The 13869-nt window shown below is 32.7% G+C and overlaps 1 protein-coding gene across 1 annotated transcript in view; it reads right to left on the bottom strand.

Annotated features, from left to right (window-relative positions):
* Positions 1-13869, bottom strand: part of LOC114324772 (glutamate receptor ionotropic, NMDA 3B-like) — a 424994-nt gene that overhangs the window by 114205 nt on the left and 296920 nt on the right. Inside the window, 1 exon segment of the mRNA XM_050647354.1 lies at positions 7335-7636. Coding sequence (XP_050503311.1) covers positions 7335-7636 — 302 coding nt within the window.

Below are 13869 nucleotides of genomic sequence, written 5' to 3'. Positions count from 1 at the left end.
GTACAAAGGGAAGTATTCTTGTTGGAACTTTACCGCGCTGAGCAGATGGGACGTGAATTATATATTGTAAAATTCCCTCATCTTCCTTAGTCTCGGTATCCGTATGGCTTGCAAATTGTAGAAGCCTCGGAGGTGTAGCCAGAGAAGGTTCCCATTGTTTTCATTCTGGTGGGATGTAGAGTAGCATTATGTTGCTTTATATGCCATTAGAGTGAAAACTTAGACTTTTGATAGCAGTTGCCGCTAGGGCATCTACGCCATTTCGTTCGTTGCGATCCGTGACTGCACGCCGGGGTTTGTTTTGGTTGGATCGGGGAGAGCAGCATATGTGCCTCCTGATGAGAGACTAATAAGTTTCGAAACCGGTAGAGGTGCTTGCGGCACTCTCTGATTGGACTAGAATATCGCGCGGCTGTAGTGTCGTGTTGCAACGACATTGAAAATGGTTATTCATTTTTTATTTTCCTTATGTTGTGTTTATATGATCTGTAAGTTTGATCGAGTCAAAGTGTTTATTTTTGAAACAATTTGGTTTCAAAGTAAAATTTTTTAAAATTTAAATTTTGAAAAATATGCTTTATTTCAAAATAACTTGAAAATTGTTAGAGATACCAAAAATCTCGAAAAACAAAAAAGTCACATTTGCTTTTCTGAATATCATGTATTTTTTTGTTTTTCTGTTAGACAAAAATTGATTAAGGTTTGGTGTTTCTAAATTTGCATACATTCGTGATCAGTGACTCGTTCAACCCATTTTAATTACAGCCCTTTCAATAATAAGGACTTTGAACCGATGAAACTTACAGATCATATAAACAATATATATACACGAGTCAAGAAACTTGTGAAGTCGTAACGATTAAGTTCATTTAAGATACTAATTAGGGGGTGATTTTCTCGATTTTTTTATCAAAACCAAAAGGGACTAACTTTATTTTGAGCGTAACTTGTTTAATTTTGATGTTAGACATTTTTTTTATAAAACAAAAATGAAGCTTTTTTTAAACACTTTAAATAAGTTGTAATGAATTTCCCCGAAATGTGCTTAATTTTTGGTTATTTCGCGTTAAAATATTCCATTTGGAATTTGACGAATATGAACCTATTTTTCATTAGCTATAACTCTGCTTCTACTAGGTGTAGAGACGTGATATATCCACCATTTGTTTAAATTTTTTACAGGCTATATTTTTGCTTAAAATTTTTTTTCGGCAAAATACTTTCTATTTGAGTTATTTACGAAAAACCGTCTAAAAGCTTTATTATTTGGTTATTTTTTTTTTGAAAAAATGAACATATTCACTGTCAAATAACTCGAAAAGTATTGACTTAGTGAAAAAACTCTATAGAAGAAAAGTTACTTAAAATTAGCCAGTTTATCCATTTCCTGACTTTCTTTGAACGAATATTTTTTCACCCCCAAGAGGGGGTGAAAACCACCCCCAGGGCAAAAGCACATATCGGCACAATATCACTTTTTTCTTTCACTTGTTAGCTATGTGTATGCCAAATTTCATGTCAATCCAAGCGGTTCTTTAAAATTTAGAGGTTTTGCAATATTTTACCGTTAAAGAACGGACTAATAAACATGTAATACTTTTAATGTTATACGTGTTTCTATTCATGTATTTTTTACGTATTTTTTACGTATTCATGTATTTTTTTTTTCTATTCATGTATACGTGTTTCTATTCATGTAATTGTTAATTTTGATTCTATATATTTAGTTCCCTGTATCTCAGCTAGTAAGCCCTTTAAGGATTCATCTTACTGTACCAAAACATACTGAGTTTGTTAATTATAAAAACTTCGTATACAACTTTTTGGCTCTAAATGCATTACTGACTAAACTGCTAACTAGTGCAGACGCAATAAAAAAGCGACAATTATTTAACGAATGATGCGAGAGGATAATAATAGCTGTGAAAACGAATCAGCTATAGTTCTTACAAATGCTGGAAAAAGCCATCTCTCAAAAAATGAACCTCGTTAAGATGGCAATTAGTGATAAATTAGTTCTCACATACGGTTACCATCACTCTGGGATTTAATAGGGAAAAAACAACGCGGAAAGAGAGATAAATGGGAAAAGGCGGTAGAACGAGCGGTAATTCACTTAAAAAGAGAGACGCAAAGTAAACAGTAAAATTTTTGAGCTCACAATGGTTTGCCTGTGGAGGTTAATAAGTCAGGGCGTAGATAAAGAAATATTAAAAGCCAAAATGCAATCAGGAGAAGCTATTTTCATTTTAGAATTTAAGTTTAGATTGCACACCAAATGTTGTAATTAAAGAATGATGTTTAACCTGTAACGGTCCACCCGTTATAATATCATTTTTAGTGCTTTAATTATTTTTATAATTATTTTCTCGTGATCTCTTAATTAAATTCCCTAATAGGGCTTTTCATTCACAGTCATTTGTTTCGAGCTTCTGTCATGTGTCACATAATATTAATATATCTACGTCATACGTTATTGATATAGGTAACCAATGATACAAACCAAAGACGTATGACGTAGATATATTAATATTATGTGACACATGACAGAAGCTCGAAACAAATGACAATCGATGAAAAGCCCTATTTTCGCGTAATTTACCAATTCTGATTATTATATTTATATTTAAAATTTCTTGCGACGATGCCACACCTAATTATGTGTGGTATCACTGGTTGACTTGTATGACGCTATACCACAACACGCTTAAAACTGCTGTGAGTTTCGTGAGTTGGTAGCGAGAAATATTCTTGCATGTTCTGAAAATTTGACAAGGCGATCGTCCTTTACTTGGCTGTTAAGTGTGCTGGAAGTCGGTTCGGTCGACGAACTTTTGGTTCCATAATGGCGGAAGGTCTCATTTTTTTAAGTCATTCATTGGGAAATACAGTTAAATGGGAAGTGTAAATGGTATCCCTGGGGTTTGCAGAATCCATCCAGCGTGTTCGTGAGGAAAAACAGTAACCAATAAAAGAGATTCCGGTAAATATATATTTTTTTGAAATATAAAGAGTAGGTTGGATATTAACACTAGTTTTTCATTTAAAACATTCTTTCTTAATTTGGTTTCTCTTAATCATTCCACTATGTACAATATGTGTTCGGAGAAAGTTCTCATAGTCGCAAATTTTGGTTAGTAAAGTTTAAAATCTGTCCACACCCAATATCTGATAAATTGTGAATAAAAAGAAAATCTAATGCTATACTCATATCACACTGGAAATATAATTATCCTATAATATTTTATTCTAAATATCATATTCTGTGTCCAAATTGTACCTCAAGGTTAAACTCATACCTTTTTACATTTGCTAATTGATGTTTTTATTTCTGTTCATTCTAAAAACCTCTTCTTCTTTACTTCTTGTGTTGTTTTTTTTACTCACACATGTCCGATAGGAAATTGAAACTAAGATTGGGACATGTTTGTTTAAGCCATTTGGGAAGAATATTAAACCCTACTATGTAGACCCTTCGACCACCTGGAAGGAGCCGATTCCAGCCAATGCCACAGCCAAGTCAATCTGGGAGTAAGTCATTTTGGGGAATAAGTTTTGGGGGCATTCCAGCTCTTTTTCGTCTTTGCACCTGGGTCTACAGGAGGCCTAGTTTGGCGCCATCCTGGTGCTCATTTTGGGGATACAGTAGCAGACTTTTTAGGAATCATTGGGATTCGTTTGGGAACAATTAGTGTGGTGACTTTAAGTAACTATGGTTTTTATATTTCAGACATTTATTTGATACATTATGTTTATTAATTGCCTTTTTCAGATTTAACGTACCTTTGTTTTTATATGACATATTTGTATATTATTGTATTTGGTTCCCAAAGTATTGTAAGTTATTTATGGTACGTTACATTGTGCACAAGGTAATAAGCCTAGAAAATTAGGTTTTTATATTTTATTATTGGTTTGATATTTATTTAGTAATATTACTTGCTTGTTCCCCAAATATCTTATTTATTCGCTTTATTTCGTTTGTTCGGTTAATTCGTCGTTACTTTATTTCATTGCATTTGCTCGGTTAATTTAGGTGATCGGTTCGGTATTTATCTTAACTTCATTACTATAACAGTTAGTAACTATAACTACAGTTATAATTGAAATTATGTTTATCAATTTAACGAATCAGTACGGGGATAAACATGTTTAACACATTTTATATTTCGTGTTTCAGTGTATATTAAAACTCTTTAAACACAAACAAATATTTAAATACATACAAACTTTTAACAATATTCTTAAAAGTTTATTCCCCTTATTGTTCCTTAAATTTGCATATGCCTCTAGACAAAGGTATAATAAAGTACTTAACTCCTGAAATCTTTAATCTGACAACCGTCTTTAGACATTCCAAACTTTTTAAATAAACATTTTGTAAAGAAAAGATGATATGGTTCATTCCACGAATATACGACTGTTTTGGATTACCGCGACAACGAATATTTTATTGTACAACATAAGAAGTACAAAAGTAAATGGCTCTAATAATTATTCCAATAAACAACAATGTAATTTGCAATTTACTTTCGTTCTTCATATTTTGCACAATAAAATGTTCGTTGTCGAGATAATCCAACACAGACGTATGTTCGTGAAATAGGTTATAATTACCTGTTATTATAATAAACCTTGTGATTGGTAATAACTTTGGAGCATTCAATCAACGGTTGTAGTTAATAAGAGGGATGGCTTGTAATACTTTAATACTTAGTTTAAATACTTTTATTATATTCTGAAACACGAAATATGAAATGCCTTAAAAATGTTAATCCTGATACTGATTCGTTAAATTGATAAACAAAATTCCATTTATAACTGTAATAACAGTTAGTTTCCACGTTAACAACAATAAACAGAATAATTCAATTTGGACGTTACGAATTGTCCGTTACGAATTTTTCTACTTACGAACTGTCGCCGTTACGAAGTGTCGCCGTTACGAAGTGTCGCCGTTACGAACTGTCGCTGTTAGGAATTGTCCGTTATCAACTGTCCGGTTACGAACTGTCGCGTTACGAGATGTCATTGAACCGATATACATATATATTGAAAAATGAACAAATCAGAATAATATGAATACGCAAATTTGTCAGAAAGCGGCTCACAACAAAGAGATATGTCGTAAGTGATAAGTAGAAAAATTATTATATTTTATATTTGAATAAGTAAGTGTTATAGCTTACAATCCCATGTAAATGATAGATATCAGTAAAACGATTGTGTTTTTTTTTTCTTTCACATTATTATTTTCAGTTCTCAATTGCATTCGAGTTTGTAAAATTATAGCAACATAAAGTCCAGCGCCGCTCGAATTATCTCGAGTGTGCACAGTTTGGCTAGTTTAGGTCGCTCGAGTTAACTCGAGTGTGCACGTTAAGGGGTTAAATTTAAAGCTGTGTTAGTTTTTATTACTGTGGCGCTGAATTTTTGCTCTCGAGAAAAATCATTTAATTCAGTCAATTTGTACTCTACGAACCCCGTAGTTTGAAAGTTTTGGGATAGTTCTGATTTCTTTCATGATATAATATGTATTTTGGGCTGATGAATCCGAATGTGAGGTTTGCTGACAAAATTTCGTGACGAAACATTGAAAAAATCACCAAAAAAGAGAAAAATTTCTGCTTTTTTCTGCTTTTCTGATTAAATCTCGAAAACTATTAACTTTTAGTAAATGGCCTGTTAACAGAAATTAAAGTACTTAAAATTCTCTACAAATATCACTATTTCCTTTTTTTTTCAGACGCAGGGTTCGGTCTAAACTGCAAGTTGAACATTGCCAATTTTTAACGGTCTCTGCAAAACCTACTTTATTTTTATTAGAATGCTGTTATTCTCCTAGTTTCTACTAGTGGAACTACTATAAAATTATTTGGTCAAATGTCATTAGGCATGTAACTTGCTTCAGGGATGTAGTTTTCTCTACTCGCTTCAACAATGCTGTAAATATTCTATCATAATCACTTGGAGGAGTGTTGATGAATGGCTGGTAAACAATAAATAATGTTAGTTTATATGGTAAGTCGTCTCTTTTGATAGCTTCCATGGATCCACTCCATCCTTAGGATCGTTCAAGTATTACATAACGCGATTTTTGAAGATTTTTCACACCTCTCCCCCAAGCTGCGTTACGTAATACTTGAACGGCCCCAGAGGCCGGGCATGTCTCTGCTTTCTCCATAGAGCCACAAAAGATCAGGCACAGATGGAGTCACAGTTTCAGTTGGTGTGAACATTCCCTTCGGATCTGTTATCTTGATTTCTGATAAACCTTGAGGTTTTGTCCTTTCAAAATGAATTAGTTGAACAGCTCCCTGACTTTCATAAACCTCTGGTGCGGGTTTTGCTTTTAACCGACGAATGGATTGGTTAGGGGCTACTGCATGTCTTGGTGCAATACAAGAAATGCCACCCATGACGTAAAAAGTGTGGTATCCGTCGATTTTATGTACGTTAAAATCAGCGTTTTCGTACACCTGCTGTGTAAAGCACCGCTGGTCAATTTTTTTAATCGCCTGCGATTGCTGACACTTCCAGATGAACAGCTTCTGTATAGGATGAACAAAACCCCAAAGAGGAAACTGCATCAACCAATTTTCTTGAGCCGTACTTTTTGTAGAGAAACACGGCCAACCCTACAAGGACTGGTGTGACGAATTGTCTGGGCCTTACTGCCGCTACAAGACTTTAAGCAAGCTTGTTACTTTTCTTCTTCCAGTTATCATACCCCCCACGTTTTTTATGAAGTACAACTTTTTCCATAAATGTACGTAGTGTTTCAGGAATAATTTCTTCATTTCTTTCTAAAAGCTTATCCGGTAGGGGGCATTGCTTTGTCTCATAAACCTGGCTCCGGATATGTTCAACAATAATGGCAGCAGCCGTCTGAACAATCCGTAGTCTTTCTCCTTTTTTATTTTTTAACGCTTGTTGGTACCAAGCGTCGTTCAAGATTTTATAACCTCTATCTTTGAAACAAACTACTGACTTTTTGTTTTGAGACATGGTAATAACCATATCGCTTTCGTGTTTTTTTAAATGGGCTTTGACTGTCTTTTTGTCAGGACGATATTTATCCCTGATTTGGTTGATCAACTCATCGAGAAAAAACTGGCACTCCCCATCCATATTTTCTAAATAATTGTAAACATCTTCCATTGCTTTCAACATCATCGGCAAATGGACCCGAATTTTTAATCTTTTTGTGAGTGATTAAGCGATTGTACAGTTTCCTGCATAAACTATGATACCGGCAATCAGAGGCTATACTAAGTCTGAGACGGGCAAGTTTAAATAAATCAATTGTTATAATAATAAAAATAAAAACTTACACTTCGATCATGGTAGTTGCTGACAGTATTATGAAAAAATAATCCAGCAATTAACGCCGCAATGTTGGCAGTATAACTAGCTACAAATATCACTGAGAATCCTCCCCAAACGTTGATTAGGAACTTATTGGGCCAACTTTTCGGTGCCTTAAATGCTACTAGGTGGCCGCATAGTAGACCCCACATCACCCAAAGCGCCGAAGACATGCTGAAGTTTTTGGACCGTTGTCTGCCCCATGGATTCAGACCGAACGGGCTGAGCCATTCGTAAATTGCTACTGCTATTGCGGTGATGTTGAGACCTGCAAGTAAAAACGTAATTGAGATTGATAAAGGAGATTAGTACTAAGCTAAATAACGAAAGTTCTGTTTATTTGTACATTATGTGTAATCAATTGGACAGCAACTGCTGACATATATTTTTTTTACTTAAAATATTGGTCTCTAAAGATTAAACGTAAAATTTAACTCAAATTTTGATTTTATCTTTTTGTCTAAGCTACCAATACTTTTATTAATTTTTGTTATTCGTGGCTTAAATTGAAACGTATCAAGAAATGCCATAAAACCCCTAGAGTAAAAACTAAGAGAATTAAAGGAGCCTGGTACAAAAGATAATCTCCAACTTAAAATATCTGAGAGCTTTGGAGCCCTTGGAAAGAGATATTAAAAGATCCTGTAAGAGAAGAAATCCGCCAAAAAGAGTTTATGGTAGTCTTGAATACCAAACCTATATACTACGATGACCTTAGGTCATAAAAATCTATATTAACTTTTGAGCTTTTTCGGCTGTTATTTTTTCAGAAGCCCTGCTGGGTCTCTCGGACGTGAGCAATCATTGTAGCAAAACGTGTTTATTTTGTGTCATATGGAAAAGCTGTGTAGCACGTCTGATTATAATCGACCATTTTTACTCTTTGTATTTTCATGAAAATTAGTACCCTGAATATAAAGTTCCTTGTAATTTAACAAAATTAGTAATTGTTCATTTGAAGTCAATGGTCAGGTTATTCCTTGATTATTATTTCAGTATTGTTGCGCTAAAAACAAACTATTTGCGGAACCGGTAAATAAATGAGCATTTTAGCATTCTTTGACTCCATTTATAGCCTCCGGTTGCTAATTTCATTATCTACAATATCTTTTCAACAAAGAATGTGTATTTATAAAGAAAATCCTCGGAAAATATACATTCTTGTTCTTGTATAAAGGTCCGTTTAAATTCTTTTGTAGCTGAATTTCATTTTGTATTAGACAAACTGAACAATAATTATTTTTCCTTTCTTAGACAATTCAAAGGAAAAAGCCAAAAATATAATGGCATTGAAAAAGAACATGATTAAAAACTTTGTGCAATAAAAAGTTCTTATTGAATGAATATTCTGATAGTTTCTATAGAAGACAATTTACATAATCAGAATCAAAATAACTGCCAAAGTTTAAACACTATTACGCTTGAATCCCGCGTACCAAAAAAAGTTTATTAACAGCAAGCTGAAAATTTGTTAATAACTTAACGGTATCTAGTCAAACAAACTTTGATTTACGGGAACACTGCAACAGGGGAAGTTTTAATTGTGGAACAGGTTACAAGTTTCAAACATCAGACTACGAAAACGTCCCATGTATTTTGTCGGGCAGAACTTCCAATTGATTTGTTACCGTTTCATAAACTCTCAAGCGAAAATCAGACTGCTATTTATCACCATTTTAATTCCTTTCATTTGACATGTTCTACCTGTTGGACTTATTAAAATGCCCAACATGTTTGTCGGAAAAACTTTTTTCATATATTATACCGGGTGGTGAGTCGTAAAACGGGCCATAGGAAACTCAATGTAAAATTATAAACTATTGAATTCCTTCTTCCCTAATTATTTTACATCAAAAGTCATAAGAGAATATTTGTAGAAGATTGAAATCTGTATTAAAATCAAAAGGTAAAATTGTTCTACGATTTAAACGCATTCAAAAATTTTGAAAAATATAATACATTTGCCACAGTAGGTATGCGTTTAAAAGTTAGGTGACACGTTACTATTTAACCTTTGTAGAGCGGCATAATCTTACCCCGCTAACAGACGGCGTAGGTACAATTGTACCTATTATATAGTTTCTTAAATATTCCTTAATTTAAAGGGAAATATGTGTTAGTTTTAAAATAATATTATCATATTAGTGTCATAAATGGTAAAAATTCTTGAATATATAAATAAATACTAATATAAGGTAATTTGATCTTATACCCATTAACAAAGCTTAAAAGCCGCTTTTACCTGACCCGGCAGCATATTTACACATGCTAGCGTGTGTAGACACCAGGGTGTTGTAATCAGTTAGGGTTTGGAAAAACAGTACATTTACAGATGCTAGCGCGTGTTGACACCACGGTGTGCCGCGGTGTTGAAATCAGTTAGGGTTTGGAGAAACAGTATGTTTACAGATGCTAGCGTGTGTTGACACTATGGTGCTGAAATCAGTTAGGGTTTGGAAAAACAGTATATTTACAAATACTAACAGATTTGGACACCAGAGTGTTGAAACCAGCTAGCTTTTTTAGTGGTTATACATGCATAGATGCTAACGGCTATTGACATTGAATTTATATACCTACTGGTGTGGAAAAATATTTGAGTGATTTAGGTATTAATAAATAATTAAACATTGTTGGGATAAAGGCAATAATAAATTAACACAAAAAACATCATAAAAAATAATATTGTTCTGAAGCTATTTCCTTGTAGCATTTTTATAATTAACTATTTAGATGGGAAATAACCCACAATTAAATTGAAAAAAATAATTTTTGTTAACGTTTCGACGCCCAAATCGGGTGTCGTTGTCAAAATACAAAATACTACTAAATTAAACAAAAATTTTGTTGCTTAGTAAAATATTCTTCTAATAATTTATTTAATCTGACTCATTTATATCGGCAATTCAGACATATATTATACATTTTAAAGTATTTTTTACTAAGCAACTTCAATTTTCTTTTAATTTAGTAGTATTTTGTATTTTGACAACAATACCCCATTTGGGCGTCGAAACGTTAATAAAATTATTTTTTTTTAATATAATTGTGGCTTATTTCCCATCCAAATAGTTAATTATAAAAAATAATATTAGATTAATGAGCAGATCCATGCCCTTTAGCGTTAGGTTGGTTCTCTGTGATGTTTCTCACCAGGTTTCTGCTTCTTTTTTTTCCTTTTTTTGCCTCGGTTTTGGAAAAATAGTACGTTTACAGATGCTAGCGTGTGTTCACACTAGGGCACTAGGGTGTTGAAATCAGTTAGGGTTTGGAAAAACAGTACATTTACAAATACTAACAGATTTGGACACCAGAGTGTTGAAACCAGCTAGCTTTTTTAGTAGTTATACATGCATATATGCTAACGGCTATTGACATTGATTTTATATACCTACTGCTGTGGAAAAATATTTAAGTGATTTAGGTACCTATTAATAAATAATTAAACGTTGTTGGGATATAAACATTAATATATTAACACAAACGAACAACATAAAAAATAATGTGGTTCTGAGGCTATTTCCTTGTGGCATTTTTATAATAAGTAACTATTTAGATGGGAAATATGAATAGATAATAACACCCAAGACTTTACCCGTGAGGACTACTTCATTACTCACGGGTCATTACTTACGGGCTGAAGTAAGGTTTAAGTAGTGTATGCCACTTTTAGTATATTAGTTGTATATAAACCACAGATAATAGTATATTATTCAACGAGCTTCATCATGTAATGATTGCTATTACTCACGATGATGAAGTTTGCGGCACGAGCCGGAGGCGAGTGTCGTAATTCATCAGAGTAAATAATAGCCATTACGTGCGAGTATAATCCTATACTTTTTCTACGACCTTTTTTATTTTAATTAGTAAAAACTTGATTATCAACTACTCTAGATTAAAATTATACAGAATTATAAAAAATGTAACAATGGTTGAATATACTTTTACGTTTATACCTTGTTGAATATGTATGAATTTTGACCTTTAATCATTTTTAGTGAGAGTGACATTAGCGCATTTGCTGTGTTTATTGGAATTTATAACTTACACTTATTGTGTTTATTTTATAAAGTTATATTGTCTTAAATATATTATAACATAGTTGTATTATTATATTATATTATATAGTTAAATTTAAAAACGTACATTATAACCTTATAACATACGTCCACCAATAATAGCCATTTCTTATTTATTACATTGACAATAGATACATAGTGCTTAAAATTTTCGTAAAGGAATAGAATTTGAATTAACTATTTCTTGTTGTATTTTTACAATACATAAGACAGTATTTGCCGTTTTTTTAATTTTATAAAGCAACATTTATTTCTGTACTCGTATATTATAATTTTAATCTCGAGTACCTAACTGACAATATTATTTTTTTTTACTAATTAAAATAAAAAAAGGTCGTAGAAAAAGTATAGTATTGTACTCTCATCTAATGGCAATTACTCACTCTGATGTATTACGATACTCGCCTTCGGCTCGTACCGCAAACTTCATCGTGAGTAGTAGCTGCCTATCAATGCATGCTCGTTGAATAATATAGGTACTATGAAGACCTAAGTGGAAGACGAGGGTATGTAACATTTTCTAAAATTTTGAGTTTCTTAGTGAATGAAGGTGTTATGTAACTTCCCTATCATATGACACTTATACTGTATCTCTAAAAAGCTTAAAAGAGATATTCTAGTGGATGAAGGAGGTATGTAACATTTAAAATACGATTCTTGAATGGAAGAAGGAGGTATGAAATATTTTTCGTCTTTTTCAGGTTTAAATTATTTATAACTCAAAAATATTAACTTTAGAGAAAAATTACAAAAGACTTTTTTTGTTTCCAATGATCAAAAGAACCTAAAATAATGTACCCGGGTTGAAAAAATTGTTTTTTTTTAATTTGTTTAAATTTTTTTTTGTTAAATGTAGCTAAATAACTACGAAATTATGGTATTTAGATATAGGGAATATAACACGAAAAATAATCAGCATTTCTTAAGGACTTCAAAACGCAAAAATATAGAGGGTGTTCCATTTGAAAAAAGAAAATTCATTAGATTTACAGAAAAACGGAAGTTCTGACAACAATGTAATTGTCACTATTATATCGGCCGCATTAGAAAACCCTTTGTCACCAAAATCTATAAAAAATCGTGCATGCCGTTTCCGAGATAATTGAGGCTTTCCATATATAAAACTCAGTCTGTGTAATATACTACATTTAATAATACAAGTAAAGGTATACGGAAGAAGAAAGGCCAGGTCGAATAAGACCGTCATGGCTTAGACACCTGTGAGAATCGTTTAAGAGATTCTCGGCATCCCTTTACCGAGCTGCCATTAACAAAATTACTATCTTCTTCTTTAAGTACCGTGCCCAAATTTTTAGGCGTAGGTAGCTTCCATAACAATTTGCCGATATCGTTCTCGATCTTGTGCGGCATGTAACAATTGATCTGCTGATAAGCCAGTCCATTGACGAAGGTTTCGGAGCCATGAATATTTCTTTCGACCAATTCCTCTTTTTCCGTCGATCTTTCCATTGAGTATTAACTGCAGCATCCTGTATCTGCTACCTCTCATTATATGCCCCAGATGTTCAAGTTTTCTCTTTTTTATCATCTTCATTAAGTCACCTTCGCCTTGACCTCCTCTGTTTAAGACTTCTCTGTTTGAAATGCGTTGAACCCAAGATATTCTGAGCATTCTACGATACGACCACATCTCAAAGGCTTCTAATTTGTTCATCATGTTAACCTTCATGATCCAGGTTTCACATCCATATAGTAATACAGGATACACATAACATTTTAGGAACTTGATTCTTAGTTGTAAGTTCAGCTGAGAGTTGCTCAGAATAGATCTAAGTTTCATAAATGCTCCTCTTGCAATTTCTATACGAGTTTTAATTTCTTCATCCGGATTTAGTGTCTCGTTTATCCAACATCCTAGGTATTTAAAATGGTTAACTTTTGTTATCTTAACTTACTTTTGTTATCTTAAAATTACTATAGCCTTGCCAATATAAACGAGTCAGATTAAATAAATTATTACAAGAATTTTTTACTAAGAAACAACATTTTTGTTTAATTTAGTAGTATTTTGTTTTTTGACAACGACACCCGATTTGGGCATCGAAACGTTAATAAAATTATTTTTTTCAATTTAATTGTGGCTTATTTCCTAGTTTTTCCTATCTAAATAGTTAATTATAAAATGGCCACAAGGAACTAGCCTAAGAACAACATTATTTTGTATGTTGTTCTTTTGTGTTAATATATTATTGTTTATATCCCAACAACGTTTAATTATTTATTAGTACCTAAATCACTTAAATATTTTTCCACAGCAGTAGGTATATAAAATCAGTGTCAATAGCCGTTAGCATATTATATGCATGTATAACCACTAAAAAAGCTAGCTGCTTTTAACACTCTGGTGTCCAAATCTGTTAGTATTTGTAAATGTACTCTTTTTCCAAACCCTAACTGA

This window comes from Diabrotica virgifera, chromosome 3, assembly GCF_917563875.1.
Source record: "Diabrotica virgifera virgifera chromosome 3, PGI_DIABVI_V3a".
In the NCBI taxonomy this organism is placed as follows: domain Eukaryota; kingdom Metazoa; phylum Arthropoda; class Insecta; order Coleoptera; family Chrysomelidae; genus Diabrotica; species Diabrotica virgifera.
Note: the sequence above shows the minus strand (reverse complement) of the source record. Positions and strands in the feature narration are given on the sequence as shown.